The 17,329-nt window shown below is 37.2% G+C and overlaps 1 protein-coding gene across 1 annotated transcript in view; it reads left to right on the top strand.

Annotated features, from left to right (window-relative positions):
- Nucleotides 1–9,090: 9,090 nt before the first annotated feature.
- LOC108667174 (lutropin-choriogonadotropic hormone receptor) overlaps nucleotides 9,091–17,329 on the top strand; it is a 43,630-nt gene continuing 35,391 nt past the window's right edge. Inside the window, exons 1-2 of the mRNA XM_018154164.2 lie at nucleotides 9,091–9,368; nucleotides 15,815–15,889. Coding sequence (XP_018009653.2) covers nucleotides 9,091–9,368; nucleotides 15,815–15,889 — 353 coding nt within the window. The remainder of the gene's footprint in view (nucleotides 9,369–15,814; nucleotides 15,890–17,329) is intronic.

The raw sequence follows: 17,329 nt of genomic DNA, 5'->3' as shown, positions 1-17,329 counted from the left end.
CTAATAAATTTGCCTTCGCGAGCATTTCCGGAAACATTGTGCCATAAAACTCTTACCTGTTTATATGCTGATAAATGTTTTTTTTTTGTATGACGGCAAATCAGCGGCGCAGATCATTTCGCCGAGCTTGTATTGAGTATACATTTTAAAGAAAATATGTAATGTTGAAAAATATTATTTATGGCTTAATTTAATCCAAATATTATATATTTAGCCAAATCATTCCCTGCATCTCTGACTACATTTTACGATTGACTTCACATACTCATATTAATTTCATTTACTATAATTTATTCATTATACCAATTTCGTTACTGTATCTCACATTCTTTGCTGTTTTCATTCTCCAAACAATTTTTCACTTGAAAAAAAAGTATTTCAAGACGCAGCTGAACAAAGCCTCAATTTTTTACGGTCTTCGTTCATGAACAATTAAACAGTCTCCCTACCTACTCCTACTCACTGGCTGGCTCTCCCTACTCAACAGTCTTCCTACTACTCCTACTCCTACCTACTCCCATCACTGTCTGTTGACATCTTTCTCATTCCATGAGGCTCTGTCGAACCTCTGTACCTTCAGGATGCATGTTAAAGGCCATCATTGCCCGATAGCAACATTACTTTCTCATTCTTTCCCGTACGTAAGCATGCTACTGAGTATATACCTCGTTTTTGAACAGGATGAAATCTGAAGTAATGTATAAAATTCTTATCTTTTCTAAGATAATTCCAGTTGGAAGACTGTCATTTGGGTATAAGTTAGTTATGATTTTATTTGGCCGGCTACAGTTTCCCAACATTTCTCGCAATGGTGTGGGCAACCTTCCTCATTTCTTCAAATCCACATTGGAAGATAGAAGCTAACTCCAACCTCTAATCCGGTTCAGAGACAGCCCACCAGTCAGATTTCAGACGACTGCCAACGACGCCACAAAAAAATGATTAGTGCTAATTAAAAATAATTCGAAGGTGGAATTTGTTTATCAACAGGCATAATAAAATGGTCTCTGTGTTGTTCCACACCTTCACTTTTTGTCCTTCACATCTGCGTTATGGAGTGAGACGTTCAGCGTACGTCTCGTCTAAGCTGGCAGCCTTGAGGTGTGCGGCTCTTGCGGCAACAGCTTATCTTCTTATGGAGGAAGGGCCTCGGCGGGAGCTCAGGAGAGGACCTGATGCTGCAAGTTGATTGTCCGTCACTAAATATATGTTCAGATTTGAAATGCCTAGCACCATATCGAACCCGGTGGAAGTTTAGTAGCTACTTCAAACTATCGTCAGTCATGAAAAGATCCGGTCAAATGAAACGATATTAGATCTTCTGTGAACAAGGCACGAAAAGGAGAAAAATCGGCGACAGGCCACATCAGGCCTACACTTCAGCGCCGAGATCAATATGTTATGTTATGTTATAGTTCAGAGTGTTGTGACAATTTGAAGCTCCGGCCTGTTTCCATGGAGAGGACCGGATGCTGCAAGTTAATTGTACGTCACTAAATATATGTTCAGGTTTGAAATACCTAGCACCATATCGAACCCGGTGGAAGTCTAGTAGCTACTTCAAACTATCGTCAGTCATGAAAAGATCCGGTCAAATGAAACGATATTAGATCTTCTGTGAACAAGGCACGAAAAGTAAAAGAATCGGCGTTAGGCCACATCAGGCCTACACTTCAGCGCCAAGATCACTATGTTATATTATGTTATGTTAAAGCTCAGAGTGTTGTGACAATTTGAAGCTCCGGCCTGTTTCCATTATTGATAACCGTCTCCCCTTCACTGCTCTCATTCAAATAATAAAACCCTCCTTGTCTTCCAACTGACAATATATTTATTCGGTACCAATTTATTATAGCCTCTTATTGTTAAGATGACTATACAATTTTAGATCACGGCTGCAAGGTCCGTAATTTTAGGCATTTTTGACAATATTCTGGACCATAAAATTCAGCTTGTGCAAATTTTCTTTACATTCATTGGCATCGTTTAATTTAAATCAGATGGAATTTATTTGACAGGATGGGCGGCACGGAATTTAGCGTGTCAGTTACTGTGTGCTACCTGGCTGGCTTGCGCTGGCCACGTGAAGCTACTGTTCATAGGACTTCATAGGACTTCATAGGGGGCAGCAGGACTTCCTATGTCTGTTCCTATGGACTTCCTTCCTATGTACTGTTCATAGGACTTACACCGGGCAGCAGCTCGGACCAATCGCCTTATTCAATTATTGTGTTTACCCGACACAAATTCGATTCAATAAATTCAATATAATATAATTGAATGGTCCCCTTTTCATTATTTTCTAAAGTGTAATTCAATTTTTCCTTCAGCTGAAAAGGGATGTCACGCTAAAAGTTTTATACAAGTAATGAACGATTCAAATTTTTTACCAATTAGTTAATGGACGTTATTGCCTTGTAATTTTAATATTATTATGGCAAGTCGATACAAGCGCAACACTTTTATTTCGTCATCATATTAAGTGTAATACTTATTTGAATCCTTTCTTGCCTGATTGTCTATGAAATTTTGAGTATAAATATCATTACTAAAAGCAGGTTGAATTTGTTACCATTGACACTAAAGTGTAAACACGGGTTCGGTTGATGCTATTTATGTAGCAATTTCCCTATGCATAATTATTTGATGACATTATGAGCGTAAGCGTAAATGGGTAAACCCATTCAGATGGAAACTTTCGTCTTGATACAAGCGAGCATGCGCAATTTTGAGTATAAAAGGGCAATTTTGAGTATAAATAAATGTTGAGTATAAAAATTTAACGAATTGCGTATAAACCATATGATTAATTAGATAATCAATGTGGTTTCTAAAACATGAAATGGTTTTATTCAAATACATGTGGGAGTATGCATTACTGGTCAAGTATTTCTAACAGTATGTTTTGCAAAACTTTTAATTAAGAGCCTATATAAATATAGAACTAATTGACTCATCATTATCCAGTCAGATGATAAGCTAGTAAATTTGTCTCCGCAATGGACTAAAGTATTTCCAGGCAAATTGTACCATAAAACACCAACCTTTTTGTAAGTTAATAAATATTTTTGTGTTAGTGCGATCGAGGGTTTGCAGATGCGCTAGGGCATTTAGAAGAACGTCGAGGTATTATTGTAATTTGCAGTGCCGTTTAATTGCGCGTGTGTGAGATTGTCGACGGTCTGATGTTGTCACTGGAGTTGACGAAACTGGGTTGTCATTTCCTATATTATTTGCTATATAGGTCAATGGATTAGCCGCTAGTGTTGCTTAAAAATTACTACCTATGTTTTATAACCCCTGTATTTTAGCAAATTTTGGTTAACTTCCTATATTATTTGCTATATAGGTCAATGGATTAGCCGCTAGTGTTGCTTAAAAATTGCCACCTATGTTTTTTAAACGCTGAATTTTAGCAAATTTTGGGTAACTTTGCTCCCGAATGAAATTTGTTAGATTGTTTGCTCGGTTAATGCACCGAACTACCCCGTACAAATGTAAGTGGTTGTTATATACTACCAACATGTGATTCTATTTTGCTCGTTGGTTCGTAATTTTGTCTTTATCCCTTAATGGCAGACTTCAGACTTGATTGCCAGTTTGGGATCTGTTCAATATTGACCGCAGTGCTCGTTTAAATCCACCGGCTCGGTATATCCATAATGAATAAATTCAATAATTTATTAATTTATGTCCCATTTGTAATTCATTATTAGTTTGTCTCACATTTTGATTGTAATATAGTTTTTTAAATAAACTGAATTTAAAATTAGGGACTGTGTTTGCCCTTAACACATTACACAAATCGTTTCAACTTTTAATTAGTTTTAAAATGGAAAATTTATTTAATTTTGCATTATAACTTTAAATCCTAAATGAGCATTCTTGCCTTCCAGCGGGCGGGTCAAGGAGTTAGTGTCCTGCTGGACGTGAGGCTGGTTGGATGTGTTGCCAGGCTTGTCCCCTGCTGAGCTCTGAGAGAAACTTCTCCGACGCTAGTCAGAAATCATGAAATTCAGACACTATTTCGGGATTGCTATTACTAATTTTTCTATTCCATGAAAAGATTATCATGAGAATTCTTGAATTTTCTTATCTGAAAATTTAAATTAGTCACGAAAACAGACCGTTTTTAAGAAGTTCAAATAAATCGAAGGTGACATGAAATTTTTCTTTTGATTTTTTTTTCAAGTCGTCGTAAGGTTCAACTTCTAAGGAAATTTAACTGGAACTTGGTTTGAAAACGATGCTCATATAAACGTTGATGGAAACGAATATCGAGCGCAATGCTTACAACGCTATGTAATTATTTCGGACTTTACAGAGTTGGGGCTTTACACTATTTTTTCATCAAATTCTTGTTATTAAAAATTTTTTCCTCATAAAATTGGTATTGTATTGAGCTGGGGTCATACTTTCAAAATTCGCTAAGTGAACGTAATTACTTACGCTATATTTTCTTGTCTATGATTGGTGGATTTTGCTCGAAAGGCCGTCAATGATTGGCTGACGAACTTACGATCTCTTAACTTTTTTGAAAGTATGTGCCCTGGTCATCAAGCGAGTGATTGTTGGCTGCCCAAGACTCACCCATAATTTTGAGGACGGAGCGACATGCGTATCGCCGGCGTATGCTCTGAAATGTCCTACTTCTCATGGGCAGTGTTGACTTGATTGGCTCGTTAATTTCTTATTTATTTAAAAAATCAACCCCAGAACTTGTCATAAAAAGGAAGGTTGTTGAAAAGAAAATAAATTCAAGTAAATTAAATATTCTTATCGATATCCGTAGACTTTTATTGATGCAATCCTCATCTATTTTCGTTAATATTGTTACCAACAGCGTAATTTAAATTCCCCGATTTTAATTTTCCGACTGGTAATGGGGATGTGGAAATGTGTAATAATTTTTTTCTTTTGATTTAAGGTCGATCAATCTGATTATTTATAGGATAGGGCAATCTCCATCTCGCTCACATATCGCGATTCAAACGACCAAGGTCTTCGTCAAGCTTCCCGCTCAAGTTCCCCGCTCCTAACTTTTCAGATTTTCTTGCTGCATGCAACGCGCGTTGAAAATATTCGTGAAGAAATTGATTAACGCGTTAATCATGGGTGCATATAATGTATCTTCAATTTGCGGGATTAGAATTATTATTTCTTTTTTGATCTATTATTTGCAGGACTAAAATTATTCTTTATTAGTTTATCTATTGGTTTGCAGTATTGGAATTATTATTTTTTAAACTAAAAGAACCTGTAGAAAAATTATGACTCCACAAGTGGCGTTTGAAGAAGTAGATTCTACGGTGAAAACGATTAAAACTCGTTTTCTTATGGTATTGCACACGTTATGCCGTCGGTATTTTATTTATTTACTCTGTATGGGCTTACATACGTGTAGTGTATGGAAGTGAGGAAGTCTCTGCCTGATGAATAATGTACGTTCAATGTTAATATGAGTCATGACGTATTCGATCAACGTTTGCATAAGTTATGATGCTAACTATCAACGTTTTTGTGAGTCATAACGAATGCGTTCAACGTTTAATGATAATATGAACTCATCTTATACGTCAACTACAACATTTACTTTAAATACAGACAACTAGAAAATTCAAACGCTGCCCTTTGCGTCAGTTGAATTTTTGTCACGAAGTTATCTACTGCTGCTCAACGCTAGTAGTTTACTGATTGAGCAAGCAGCTCAATCAGTAAAAAATATAACTCAGTACTCACTGCAGTGAGTGACAAAGAGCGCATTTTCTCGTCGGCCAAAACGTGAAGTCACGGACGGACGGACAGACAGACAGAGAGACGGACAGACAGACGGACGGACATGACGAGCACAATAGGGCATTTTTTCCGTAAATGAGAAAATGCGCTAAAAAGGCTTTTTACAGGCTTTTGTACATCAAAACTTGGTTTTGATAAGAGATATTCGTAAAAATAGACCAATTCGTAGAACTATTTGCAAATATTGTCTCTAATTAGAATTTTGTCACATTCATGGGACGGCTCTTCTGTCCAGAATGTCAGGGCCTTCCTCATTTTCCGAGACATTTCAGCCACTCACAGCTACGAACGGAAGAAAGCAAGCTTACTTTAAACCGGTGCCACCGGTCGGGGCGCGGCACTGGAATCCATCACTGCGAACCGTCAATATTTCTGAACGACACTTAAGGGAGCCGTGAAAGCATTCGCAAATGTATAATATAGACGCTCTAAATGACCCTCAATTTAATTTTACATAACATTATATCTGCGGCCAGCACTTGTTGATCGAGTCCAGAAGCATGCATGAAAAGCGAGGTTTTGCTCGATTATGGTGAATAACGCTAAAAAGTAATCAAGGATTAGTTTCGGGATTGCTCTTTAGGATTTCGACCGGGATTCCTCTCGTAATCAAACTATATATGCGTTTCAAAGGATTTGGAAACCCTTGAATTGTTTCTTTCTGAAACTGGTTTCTTTCTTGTTCTGTATTCTAGGAATATGAGCTTCTTTGATGCCCCCGTTGTAAGACCTTATCCGATGCTAAATGACATTTANAATGAAAGTTTTAACCAGGCTAAAAGAGTAATTTTAAAGATAATTGAGCTTTATCGTGCCTACCGAATACATTTTATTTAAAGTTAAAAAAAGTTAAATTACTTAAATCTATAGTATTATTACCTGATTTAAAATTACTCGCCCCATTTTTCCACTGAAAACAATTCAAAGTTGTGGATTTCATCATTGTTTGGCTTGAAAATACTCCGTCTATTTCAAAACTGAAAACTACCGCTTCATGAGTTCACAATTCAGGCCTAAATTTTACTCTTTCATTCTCCTGAAATATATTTGCTATCTTAAAATCATTGCCTTACTTTTGTCTTTCATTCTCCTGAAATATATTTGCTTTCTTAAAATCATTGCCTTACTTTTGTCTTTCATTCTCCTGAAATACAATTTCTATCTTAAAATCATTGCCTTACTTTTGTCTTTCATTCTCCTGAAATATATTTGCTATTTAAAATCATGAAAGCCCGGCTCATCGTGAGCAAGCTAGCTATAGACGCATAAAAGTACCGTGCCTTCTATAACACGTTGGTCGCGGATTACGCGGTGTAGTGGTGTTTGAGTTTCACCGTGTTAATTGAGCATTAAGAATTTTCTAATATTTTTCTTGTTTTAGGATTCGGCTGCCAATCGAGAACGAATATTTTTGGATTCGGCTGCCAATCGAGAACGAATATTTTTTCGAATTTGTGGCTCGGTTAAAATTTCATCGCTCTTTGATGGCTCGACCGAGACGCCAGGCTCATCAGCACCATGAAATTCAATGGCTTCGGCATCGTGAGACCGTTTTTGGTTTCCGTTACAATGATCCTAGATGAAATCTTTTAAACTCATAAGAAGACGTACAGTCAGAAATAATATTATAGCTTTCTTAAAACTGAATAAGCGAGACATTGCGTTACCACAATAAGTCCTCCACTAATTAATGTAAACAATTGACAATATTTCTGGCTGAGATGTAACATTCTTGGAGTAGCGATGTAAATTTTCAGATGTGTGAGAAGTTTTGAAATATCTTCACAGTTTTTATCTAATAAATACGATTGAATTTCATTCATGACGCAGAAAATTAGAACCGTTTTTTTTTCATGTACGAGTATTTAACTGCCCCTCGTTGGCTCCTTCGGTAACTGGTGCCGTTAACTCGGGTTCCCGAGTGCATATTAGTTTTCTCTCTGTAGTTATTTTTTATTGTTGCTTTGAATTCTTTAAGTTACCATGATTCATTTTGCAAAACTCTCTTGCCTCTTGAACCTTTGTGAAATCTTGATGCAATAAACTATTCCTTATGAAATTTTGCACCGGAACTGTCTTAGAAACATCAATTTTTATTGCAACAATTAGTATCTAACTAAATACATAAAGATTTTCAATGTGGTTTTAGGGAACAGTGACACATTAGGGAGAGAAAATATGTTTATGACATGATATGTTTAGTTCTGATATGTTTACAGAAAATTTTTACTTTTTCACGTTCAATATGCATTGTTTCCTAGTAAATTTAGGTACATTCTGGTAAAATTTAGGTAAATTTAACATATTTCATTTGAACTTCGAGGTTCAACTTCTTCTTGGCCATTATTATCCTACACTGACATTGAAACACTCATTGCTCGAACTTGATCACCTGTTTGATGTAATTTTTTCCCCATTGTAGAGCAACAAAATTTCCTTAAACCAATCATTAAATTTTTTCGTTGCAGGTCTTGGCTCCTCAAAGTCAACGAAATGCTGTCGATTTCATTAAATTGCTATTTTTGGTGCATTTTCATTCTGAGCTGTCAAGCAGAAACTAACGAAAATATCAGTATTTTTCATGTGCATTCTGAAGAAACTCCATGGAAGTATAATGCTATGTCTGCACTGAACGTTTCTAACCGTCATTTCATGGTGAAAAAATATGCAATTTTCTCAACTCATCACACAAGGGAAAGCAAAAAGTTTCTAAGCTCCCACCACAATCATGTAAAATATTCAAGAAAAATATCTCCATATTATTTACATGCAAGAAAAACTCACGCACTAAATTTGAAAGCCAAATTTTCCTTATCAAAGGAATTTCAATATTCCCAAGCGCCACGGCCTTTCCTATTGAGCTCCAACTATTCGGTACCCGCAAAAAAATACCATTGGAAAACTCCCAAACTGATCTATACAACAACCTTAAATGGATTCATCGCTATAGGGCATAACTCGAGTATCCCAAAGGCGTTTCCTTCCTCTAAGCCAGTCTTGGTGACTGCCAGCGGAACCACGAGCTCATTAAGCCAGGATAAAGCTACAGTTTTTGGCAAGCGAGATCGCTATCGATTTTCTCGGAAAATACCAAAAGCTCATTCCAGCGTTGTGATGGGTAACTCATCTAATCGGCGACCTCTGAAAAGAGTACATAAAAAATTCCTCTTGAAGAGACATGCATTTGAAGGGAAAACAAGAGATACTATAAAGCAGGAAGCGGGTTCATTGACTGGAAACAAATCCCTATCAAGAAAACTGGTCGCGCCTTTCATAAAGGTCGTCCCAGGATCCATGAAAAACTCGTCTTTGTTGTTACTAAGTCAGTCATCTACGCTTTCGAGTGCAAAGGAAGCCTTTAAGCTTCATGCACCACAAGTTCCATCACATCGTTTGAAGACAAGAAGCGATTATAGCCAGCACGACAGAACAAACGAACGTTATCTGCTGCCGAAAAGTTCGTCGTGTTGGGAGACGTTCGACGAACGCGGCATACGGGAGGTCGAGTGCCTGACTTCAGGCCTCAACGTCACTGAACTGCCAAGACGCTACATGCCTGGACTCAACAGGCTGTGAGTTATGGTCTTCTTGCGCTAAATTATTAAATTAAGTTCATAGTATATATTTAACTTAAGTGCGTGACTTCAGGCTTCAACGTCACTGAACTGCCAAGACGCTACATGCAAGGACTCAACAGGCTGTAAGTTCTGATCTCTTGCGCTAAATTATTAAATTAAGTTTATGGTATATTTTTAACATGAATAATTTATTTGTTAACGATCAAATAAATAAGTCTATAATAATGTGAGGTCATTAAGTAAGGTCATTTAATGCAGTCGGTTTATTTTTATCGTTCGAATTATTGCAACATGGTTCAGATATATGAGTTCATCTAAGCTGAAAAATAACTTGGTGAGGTATTTTTGCCGAGTTATCATTTAAGTGCTTTAGCTTTAGTTTGTTCAGTGGATTCCGTTGTAAATTCGATTATTGGCCGAGTCTTAATGCCAAATGTAATTTTAATCTATACTTAAAACTTGATGCATCGCTTCACGTTTCTCAGAGATCAATGGAGAGATGCATACAAGCAATCAGTGCGAACATTTAATAAGTCATTACCGACTTAATAAATGTATCTCGATGTCTCTGTAATTTGTGAGAAACTCGGTTGTTAAACTATCTGAAAAAGTTAATCAAACTTTTTGCAGTATCGAACTTTTTGCAGTAAAATAGCTAGCAAAACTTGATTTTTGTCTGTTATTCTTTAGTCTTGCCGCGAGTTTTGAACCCTCCTGGCAAAGCTCTCCCGAAGGCTTGCTTTATTCAAAGCAATATTCAGCACGGGCTCACACCTTCCTCAGCGGACTCGTAAATATTTTTAATTTCGGAACTTAGTTTTAGTTCTTCGTTATGCGACGTGGTAATTTTCTTGCTGGAAGCAGAATCTTTATGCAAGTGTTCAATTAAGTAGAAACTAGTCCACTTTGCAACTAATTTACGCGAGAAACATGCTGTGATTCAGTGTTATTTTCTGCTTTAGAAAGGAGTTTTCATTTTAAAATTCTAAATAGTAAAGAGTTAATTTTCGAACTAATTTGGATGAGCGAAACTTGCTTCTTAAAAGCGCTTTTTCTAGCCTGCGCCGCGGCTTTTGACGTTTTAATTACCTCATAGAGGCCTTAATTGCTTTTAAGATCATCTTTATATCCTAAATATATCCAGCCGGACCTAACTGGATTCTTCTAAACTGAAACACTTGGACTTGTTTTCCAGCCAGGCTCTGTCGTTACCGCAGGAATGTAATTTGGATGCTGCTTATTTAGGATTTCTTGGGCAGAGCTCCTGTAAATTACTGCCTCATCTTCTAATTTAGCATTTATTCTATAGCTCAAGTAAAGCTCGAGAAGAGAGTACTAAGCTTCTGTAATTATGTACAGTGATGCTGGCAGTATCTCGATTTAAAGTACAAAAATTTTCTCGTTTCGGTGCAGATTTTTTATAGTCTTTGAATCTCTATTATTTTATTTTTCAGAGATGAGGAACACGACTCTAAATACATTGCTCATTCTAATTTAAACTAGTACAAAATAAAAATTCGCGTTGAGAACAGTTAAAAGCTGTTAATTATGGACTAATTAATCCACAACGTTCTACATGTAAAAAGTTTGTCCCTTTTCGTAGTAATCGTGATGTCGATGATTGTGCATATACAATGTACATCCGTCCTTAATTGAAATATATTGAAGAAAATTGTTATGTTTTTGGTCTATAAAAAGTATGATAGGAATTATTTCTCCGTTTTCACTGCACTCAAGTTCAAAATGCAATCGTCATGATACTCGTACATCTTGCAGCTCGGCTCCAAGATTTAGGTAAATGATCGTACTATTAAGTAAAATCTAAAGGCTTTATCTATAAATGTAGCGGTAGCGCTGTAGCGGCAAAACCTCGTATCGCTACTTAAATATGTAGCGGGCGCTACCGCTACCGCTACATTGCCTTAAATGTAGCGCCGCTACAGCTACTGAAAATGTAGCGGCCGCTACATGTAGCGCGCTACTGCCCACCTCTAAGTAACTAGATACAGTTTAAGTAACTTCTGTATAATGTATGTGTTGGCGCACATACAGTGACCGTAAACCAGTACGAGAACCGCTTGTCATGACGCGGGTTCGCTTCAATGAAATAGACCAGTGGTTCCTAAACTTTTTCAGACTGGCGCCCCCCTTGGCTCCCCAGTGAATCTATAGCGCCCCCCCGCCGACAGACACATATTAAAAATAAATGCCTCTTTCTTGGTATTTAGTGTGCTGCAATTTTTAAATGAGAAAGGTTAAACACAGATCTTTCCAAAGGCCCCCACAGATCTTTCCATCGCCCCCAGGGGGGCGATATCGCCCACTTTGGGAACCACTGCAATAGACTGACAAGTAAACTCGTTGGACTGGGACAACTAGGCAATCTTCGTGCTGACGGTACGCATGGCCGAGTCTGTGGAACAATCACTCACTATTTACAAGGTGTTCATCTGCACCAGAATAATAGGAATGGCTCGCTTGTCCTTTGCACAGCAGGCTTGGCGTGACTGAACCTTGATTTGATGTCAGAACTCGCATATTCCAATTAGAGTTTTCACTCGACTCAAATCCTCCGAGGTAATGAAAAGCGAAACTTTTTCTGTCCAGTTGGTGTTAAATACAATACTGAATCAAATAACTAATTATTTAACAAATCTAAAACTATTAGGAAGATCGAATTTGTAAAATTTGCATCAAATCTGGAATTTTGGCTCCTCGACATTAATCAATTTCGTAAAAATGTCGCATAATTCCATATGTGTTCTCCATTTTAAAAGTCAAAGGATATCTTTTTCCTACAATTTTAATACGTTAATGCATGTGTTGTCATAAGATACAGCTGAGAAAAATTGTAATTATGCATCTAAGATCTTATTAATGAAAAAGCGCACGGCAATTCTTCGATGGATCAACGATAGCGAAGCTATTTTCGACCTGCCAGACCGTCGCTGCAGCGAATGTATCCCGACCTGCCAGACCGTCTCTGAAAGTGACAAGAAATGAATTTAAATTTATTTTTGTGAATGTCCTACTTAGGCATGACCGTATTACTTGTACGTTCCAGCCTAGGATTTTTTTCCGACCCTGAGACTTTAGGTGAACAGTTAGTAACCGTCCTAGCGACTGCAACTCAACGGCGGATAAGAAACAACTGCATTACAGCGACAAGTTTCGGCTTCATCTGGTTCGAATATCCGATGCCTCCGCAAAAACGATACTTGGAGTTTTCAGCGAAATACTTTTGGCGTATCATTCCCAAGACGCCAAAGAAATGTAAAGCACCGGCTGTGTTTTCATGACTTGGCCGCGCTGTCGCTCAAGAAAAACATTTGCGTAGCAAATATATGGAAATAGCGACGGCCATTCGATGCGGCGATGTCAGCGATAGCGAAAGTTTGGTGCTGCGTTGACAGCCGTAAACCTGATTCTTGCATGAAAATGCATACACTTTTAGAGTTTTCAGCTTCAAATTGCTCCCGGAAATATGTTAATTAATGGAATATACACTGTTAGAAAAAATACCCTTAACGGTATTACCGGCGTTTCAGTGGCCGGTCGGCACGTGAAAAGAAACACCGTGTCGCCGTTTTTATTCTAATTTAACACTAGAAATCCGTAAAACACCTGATAAAACGGGTAAACCGTTTATTTTCACGGGGCGACCGGCCACTAGAACGCCAGTGGGACCGTTTTTTCACCATTTTTTCTAACAGTGTAGGCAATGGTGTCCGTTAATTTGAACAATGTTTTCACACTTGGAGCAAAAAATGTTTTTTGGACGTCGATAGTAATCAGTAATGAGCTTCGAGCATAGGTTTGAAGGTATTAATGTTTTGTTCAAGTTGGATGTTATTCGGACCAGTCAAACTCTCGATTGTGATTCAAATAAAACCATTTCTGCTTTTTGCGCTGGATTATCGAGTTGTTAACGCTACAATGTAACGGCTGATGAGGAAAATTCAAAAATAGTTTTTGCAAATCCCGTAGTCCGAGTTTTTGTAAATCCCGTAGATTGTCAGCAGTGCATTGATTCTAACTATCCTTTCTAAAATTCACTATCTTCGTTTATTCAAATTTATTGTGATTCAAATAAAATCATTTCTGCATTTTGCGCTGGATTATCGAGTCGTTAACGCTACAATGTAAAAGCTTATGCACAAAATTCTAAAATAGTTTTATGTAACAGTTTTTGCAAACTCCGTAAGCTGTCAGCAGTGCATTGATTCTAACTATCCATTCCAAAATTCATTATTTTCGTTTATTCAAAATTTCGTTTTTCCTGATACAAAAATTAGAGTAACGCTTTAACGGTCTGGTTCTAGAGCCTTTTAATTTATCGAAATACCGTCATTAATTTGGCTAATTCGAAGCTATTTTGATTTGAGAATGAGCATTCATGCTTCTACAGTTTTTTACTTTCGCACAAAAAAAAAACATAAAACTTAAATACAACCGCATGCATACACAACCTCGACGCACGGTTTCGGGGACAGAGGTGCAGTAAATCAAACTTTTTTTTTGTTTCAGGGTTGCCGTGCTCTGTTCAATTGTTGACCTAATTAGACCGTCATAAAACTCTGTTTCTTTTGTCAAATTAGTTTGGCATGAATTCCCACAAATAGAAACAGGTTTATATAGACTACTAGAGGCTCTATAAACATTTTACTGAAACATTTCAACGTCGTCAACAGCTGCAAGGTGTTGCCCACAGTTGTTCTCATTTCGATAAGATTGTTAATACTTTAATACCTCAATAAACTGTCTGTTAAACTATCATAGCTGTACCAGAAATAGCATCCATGTTCGAGTAACCTGAAAAGAAATGGAGCGCCCATTATTGATGGGTATGAGATGCGTGCATCTAAGGCAGCATTACTGCGCCAGCTGCTCCATCGTTAAGTTAATGGAGGCAAAAACGTGAGGCGGTTTATAGTGCGTCATTAATGACTCTTGAATAATTATTAAAGTGCATTAACTTGGTGTTAAGTAATCCTGTTTTTAATCGCTTCAATCTGCTTAATTAATTTTAATCCCCTCTAGCATCGTCAGTACGTCGATCGTTAGTTCGATCTGCAGAAATTTACAACATTATTCCAGAGTATTTAGATACAGCTGAGTCCCTCAACAAATGTATTTGTTCAAATAAGAAGTGACGCTATTTTTCTTAATGGAATGTTAATGCACAAATAGCAATAGTGTCGAAATATTTTCCCTGAAATTAAATAATTATCTTTAGTATTTTATTTTGGTCTAAATATGTGTAATTAATCCATTGTTATACAAAATTAAATAAAGTTAATTGAAATGAAAATTACAAAACTAGTCGTGGTCTAGTCGATATTAACAAATTTACGTCACGAAACTCTGACGTATTGATTTGTGATACTCTGGCTGGAAGATGCGTATTTATATAACCCATATATGTAGCATATAGTGATAAAGATGATAATTTTAACACTCATAGTATCTAGTTCATGGCGTCTTCAGAAACAATGGAACTACTTTTTCCCCCACATCTTCAAATCCAATAAAATATTTGAAAACAATAACATCAATTTCATGAGAATTACAAACATAAGTAAACTTTACGAAAAATTGCTTGTTTAAAAAGTAATAATATCAGTCAGTTTTCATTCGATAAATATGAAGCCAATATTAATTTTACAGCAACCACAAATGCGAAGAAATTGCTACGTTTCCCCTATTGTACTCTGTTGTGTGTTGTGCACAGCACTATTCCCCTATAATGCCTCTCTTATTGTACACTGCTGTGTGCAGTGGCACAGCACTAATGCCTCTCTTATAGTACACTGCTGTGTGCAGTGGCACAGCACTAATGCCTCTATTATTGTACANCTGTCTCTTATACACATCTAGATGTGTATAAGAGACAGGCTGTGTGCTGTGCCACAGCACTAATGACTCTCTTATTGTACACTGCTGTGTGCTGTGCCACAGCACTAATGTCTCTCTCATTGTACGCTGCTGCGTGCTGTGCCACAGCACTAATGCCTCTCTTATTTTACGCTGCTGCGTGCTGTGCCACAGCACTAATGCCTCTCTTACTGTATGCTATTGTATGCTGTGCCACAGCACTAACGCTGCTGTGTGCTGTGGCACAGCACTAACGCTGCTGTGTGCTGTGGCACAGCACTAACGCTGCTGTGTGCTGTGGCACAGCACTAACGCTGCTGTGTGCTGTGGCACATCACTATAACGCTGCTGTGTGTTGTGGCACAGCACTATAACGCTGCTGTGTGCTGTGGCACAGCACTAATGCCTCTCTTATTGTACACTGCTGTGTGCTGTGGCACAGCACTATAACACTGCTGTATGGTGTGTCACAGCACTATAACGCTGCTGTGTGCTGTGGCACAGCACTATGACGCTGCTGTGTGCTGTGGCACAGCACTATAACGCTGCTGTATGTTGTGTCACAGGACGCTGAGGAACGTGAGCATCAGGAGCCTGAGCGCCACAGCGCTGCGTCTGTACGCTGCCTCCCTCCGGTCCATGTGAGTGTCCTGTGAGGGCTTCATAGCCTTTATATACATTCATGCTAATCTATCTTTAGTAACTGAAGTTATAATAACGATCAATGATAGTCACTTAGCATAAGAATGTTACGGTTGTATTGGTGATGATCAATATCTGTTGAAAATAACATTAGTTTCATAATTACGATTTAAATGATTATACATTCATGCTAATCTTTAGTAACTGAAGTTATACTAACGATCAATGATAGTCACTTAACATAAGAGTCTTCTGATTCTATTGGCGATGATCAATATCTGTTTAAAATAACATTAGTTTCATAATTGCGATTTAAATGATAATGACGGCTGGTAGAAAATCGAATACGGTAATGGCAAAATCCAGCAGTGAAGAAATGGAATAATAAGTAGTTATATAATGTGAACACGGTGAGTTATTTCTCAATAATCCAACAATTTTTAATTCACCGCTTGTATCTAGTCCATTGTTTATGCTGACAGACTCGAGATTCTATTGAATATTTTTATATTTTAGCTGCAATAATTCAACTTTTTCGCATTCATATTGAACCGAAGTTGAATGAAGATCAGCTAGTTAAACATTATTTATTGACAATTGCGATCTCATTTGCCACGTTGTGTATTTGAATTTTTGATCATGTATGATCTTTGCTGTAAATTTTTCGTTTGTATCCGTGAACAGAAATCGTGAAATTTTGAATTCATGTTTTTTTCGAATTATTCGTGTTTTTCGGTATTTCGTAACTGTTATTTAGAAGGTTTCAGAAGCTAGATATTGCAGCGGCAGATTTTTATTTGCAGTCTTCAGTACTAACTACTGAAAATAGTCCTATGTAGAAGTAGGCAAGGCCTAGATGGATAAAAATTAGTGAATCTATTCATGGCTATCGACTGGTGTGACAGCTAAATGTGTGCTGTGTTTGGTAAGTTCCTATTTATCAATCTTGATTATTTACTTATTAATCTTTGGATATTTATGTTGAAATATTGTGCTCGTATCACCACTATACTTATTGTATAGTTTACATTTCTTGGCATGTATGTTAATTTTTTTAAAGAAACCGTTGTGGTACGAATAAAAAGAAACAATACGAGCTAATAGTTGTGCCCCAGCGATGCGTAAATTCTACAGTGATGGAAAGATTGGATATGAAAGCCGACCAATAAATTTATGCTACTGTGGCGGTCGTCTTTAGATTTTGTTTACAATATGTTTATTAAGTTTTGGAAATGTTCTAAAAAACTTCGTTTTTCCTGCTTAATTAGTAAAAAATACTGGATTACATTAACATCTACATAAATAGAAAACTGTACATTGTACACCGTTTGAGTTAACCATTAATATATGGCGCAGTCATCATTTGCATATGGTTGATCAATACAGCACCAAGCTTTCGGCTTAATTCTGAATAGGTTTTCTTACCAGAAGTCATAAAC

This window comes from Hyalella azteca, unplaced genomic scaffold (assembly GCF_000764305.2).
Source record: "Hyalella azteca isolate HAZT.00-mixed unplaced genomic scaffold, Hazt_2.0.2 contig12821, whole genome shotgun sequence".
Lineage (NCBI taxonomy): Eukaryota > Metazoa > Arthropoda > Malacostraca > Amphipoda > Hyalellidae > Hyalella > Hyalella azteca.
The sequence above is the reverse complement of the archived record's forward strand: the minus strand, read 5'-3'. Positions and strand labels throughout refer to the sequence as shown.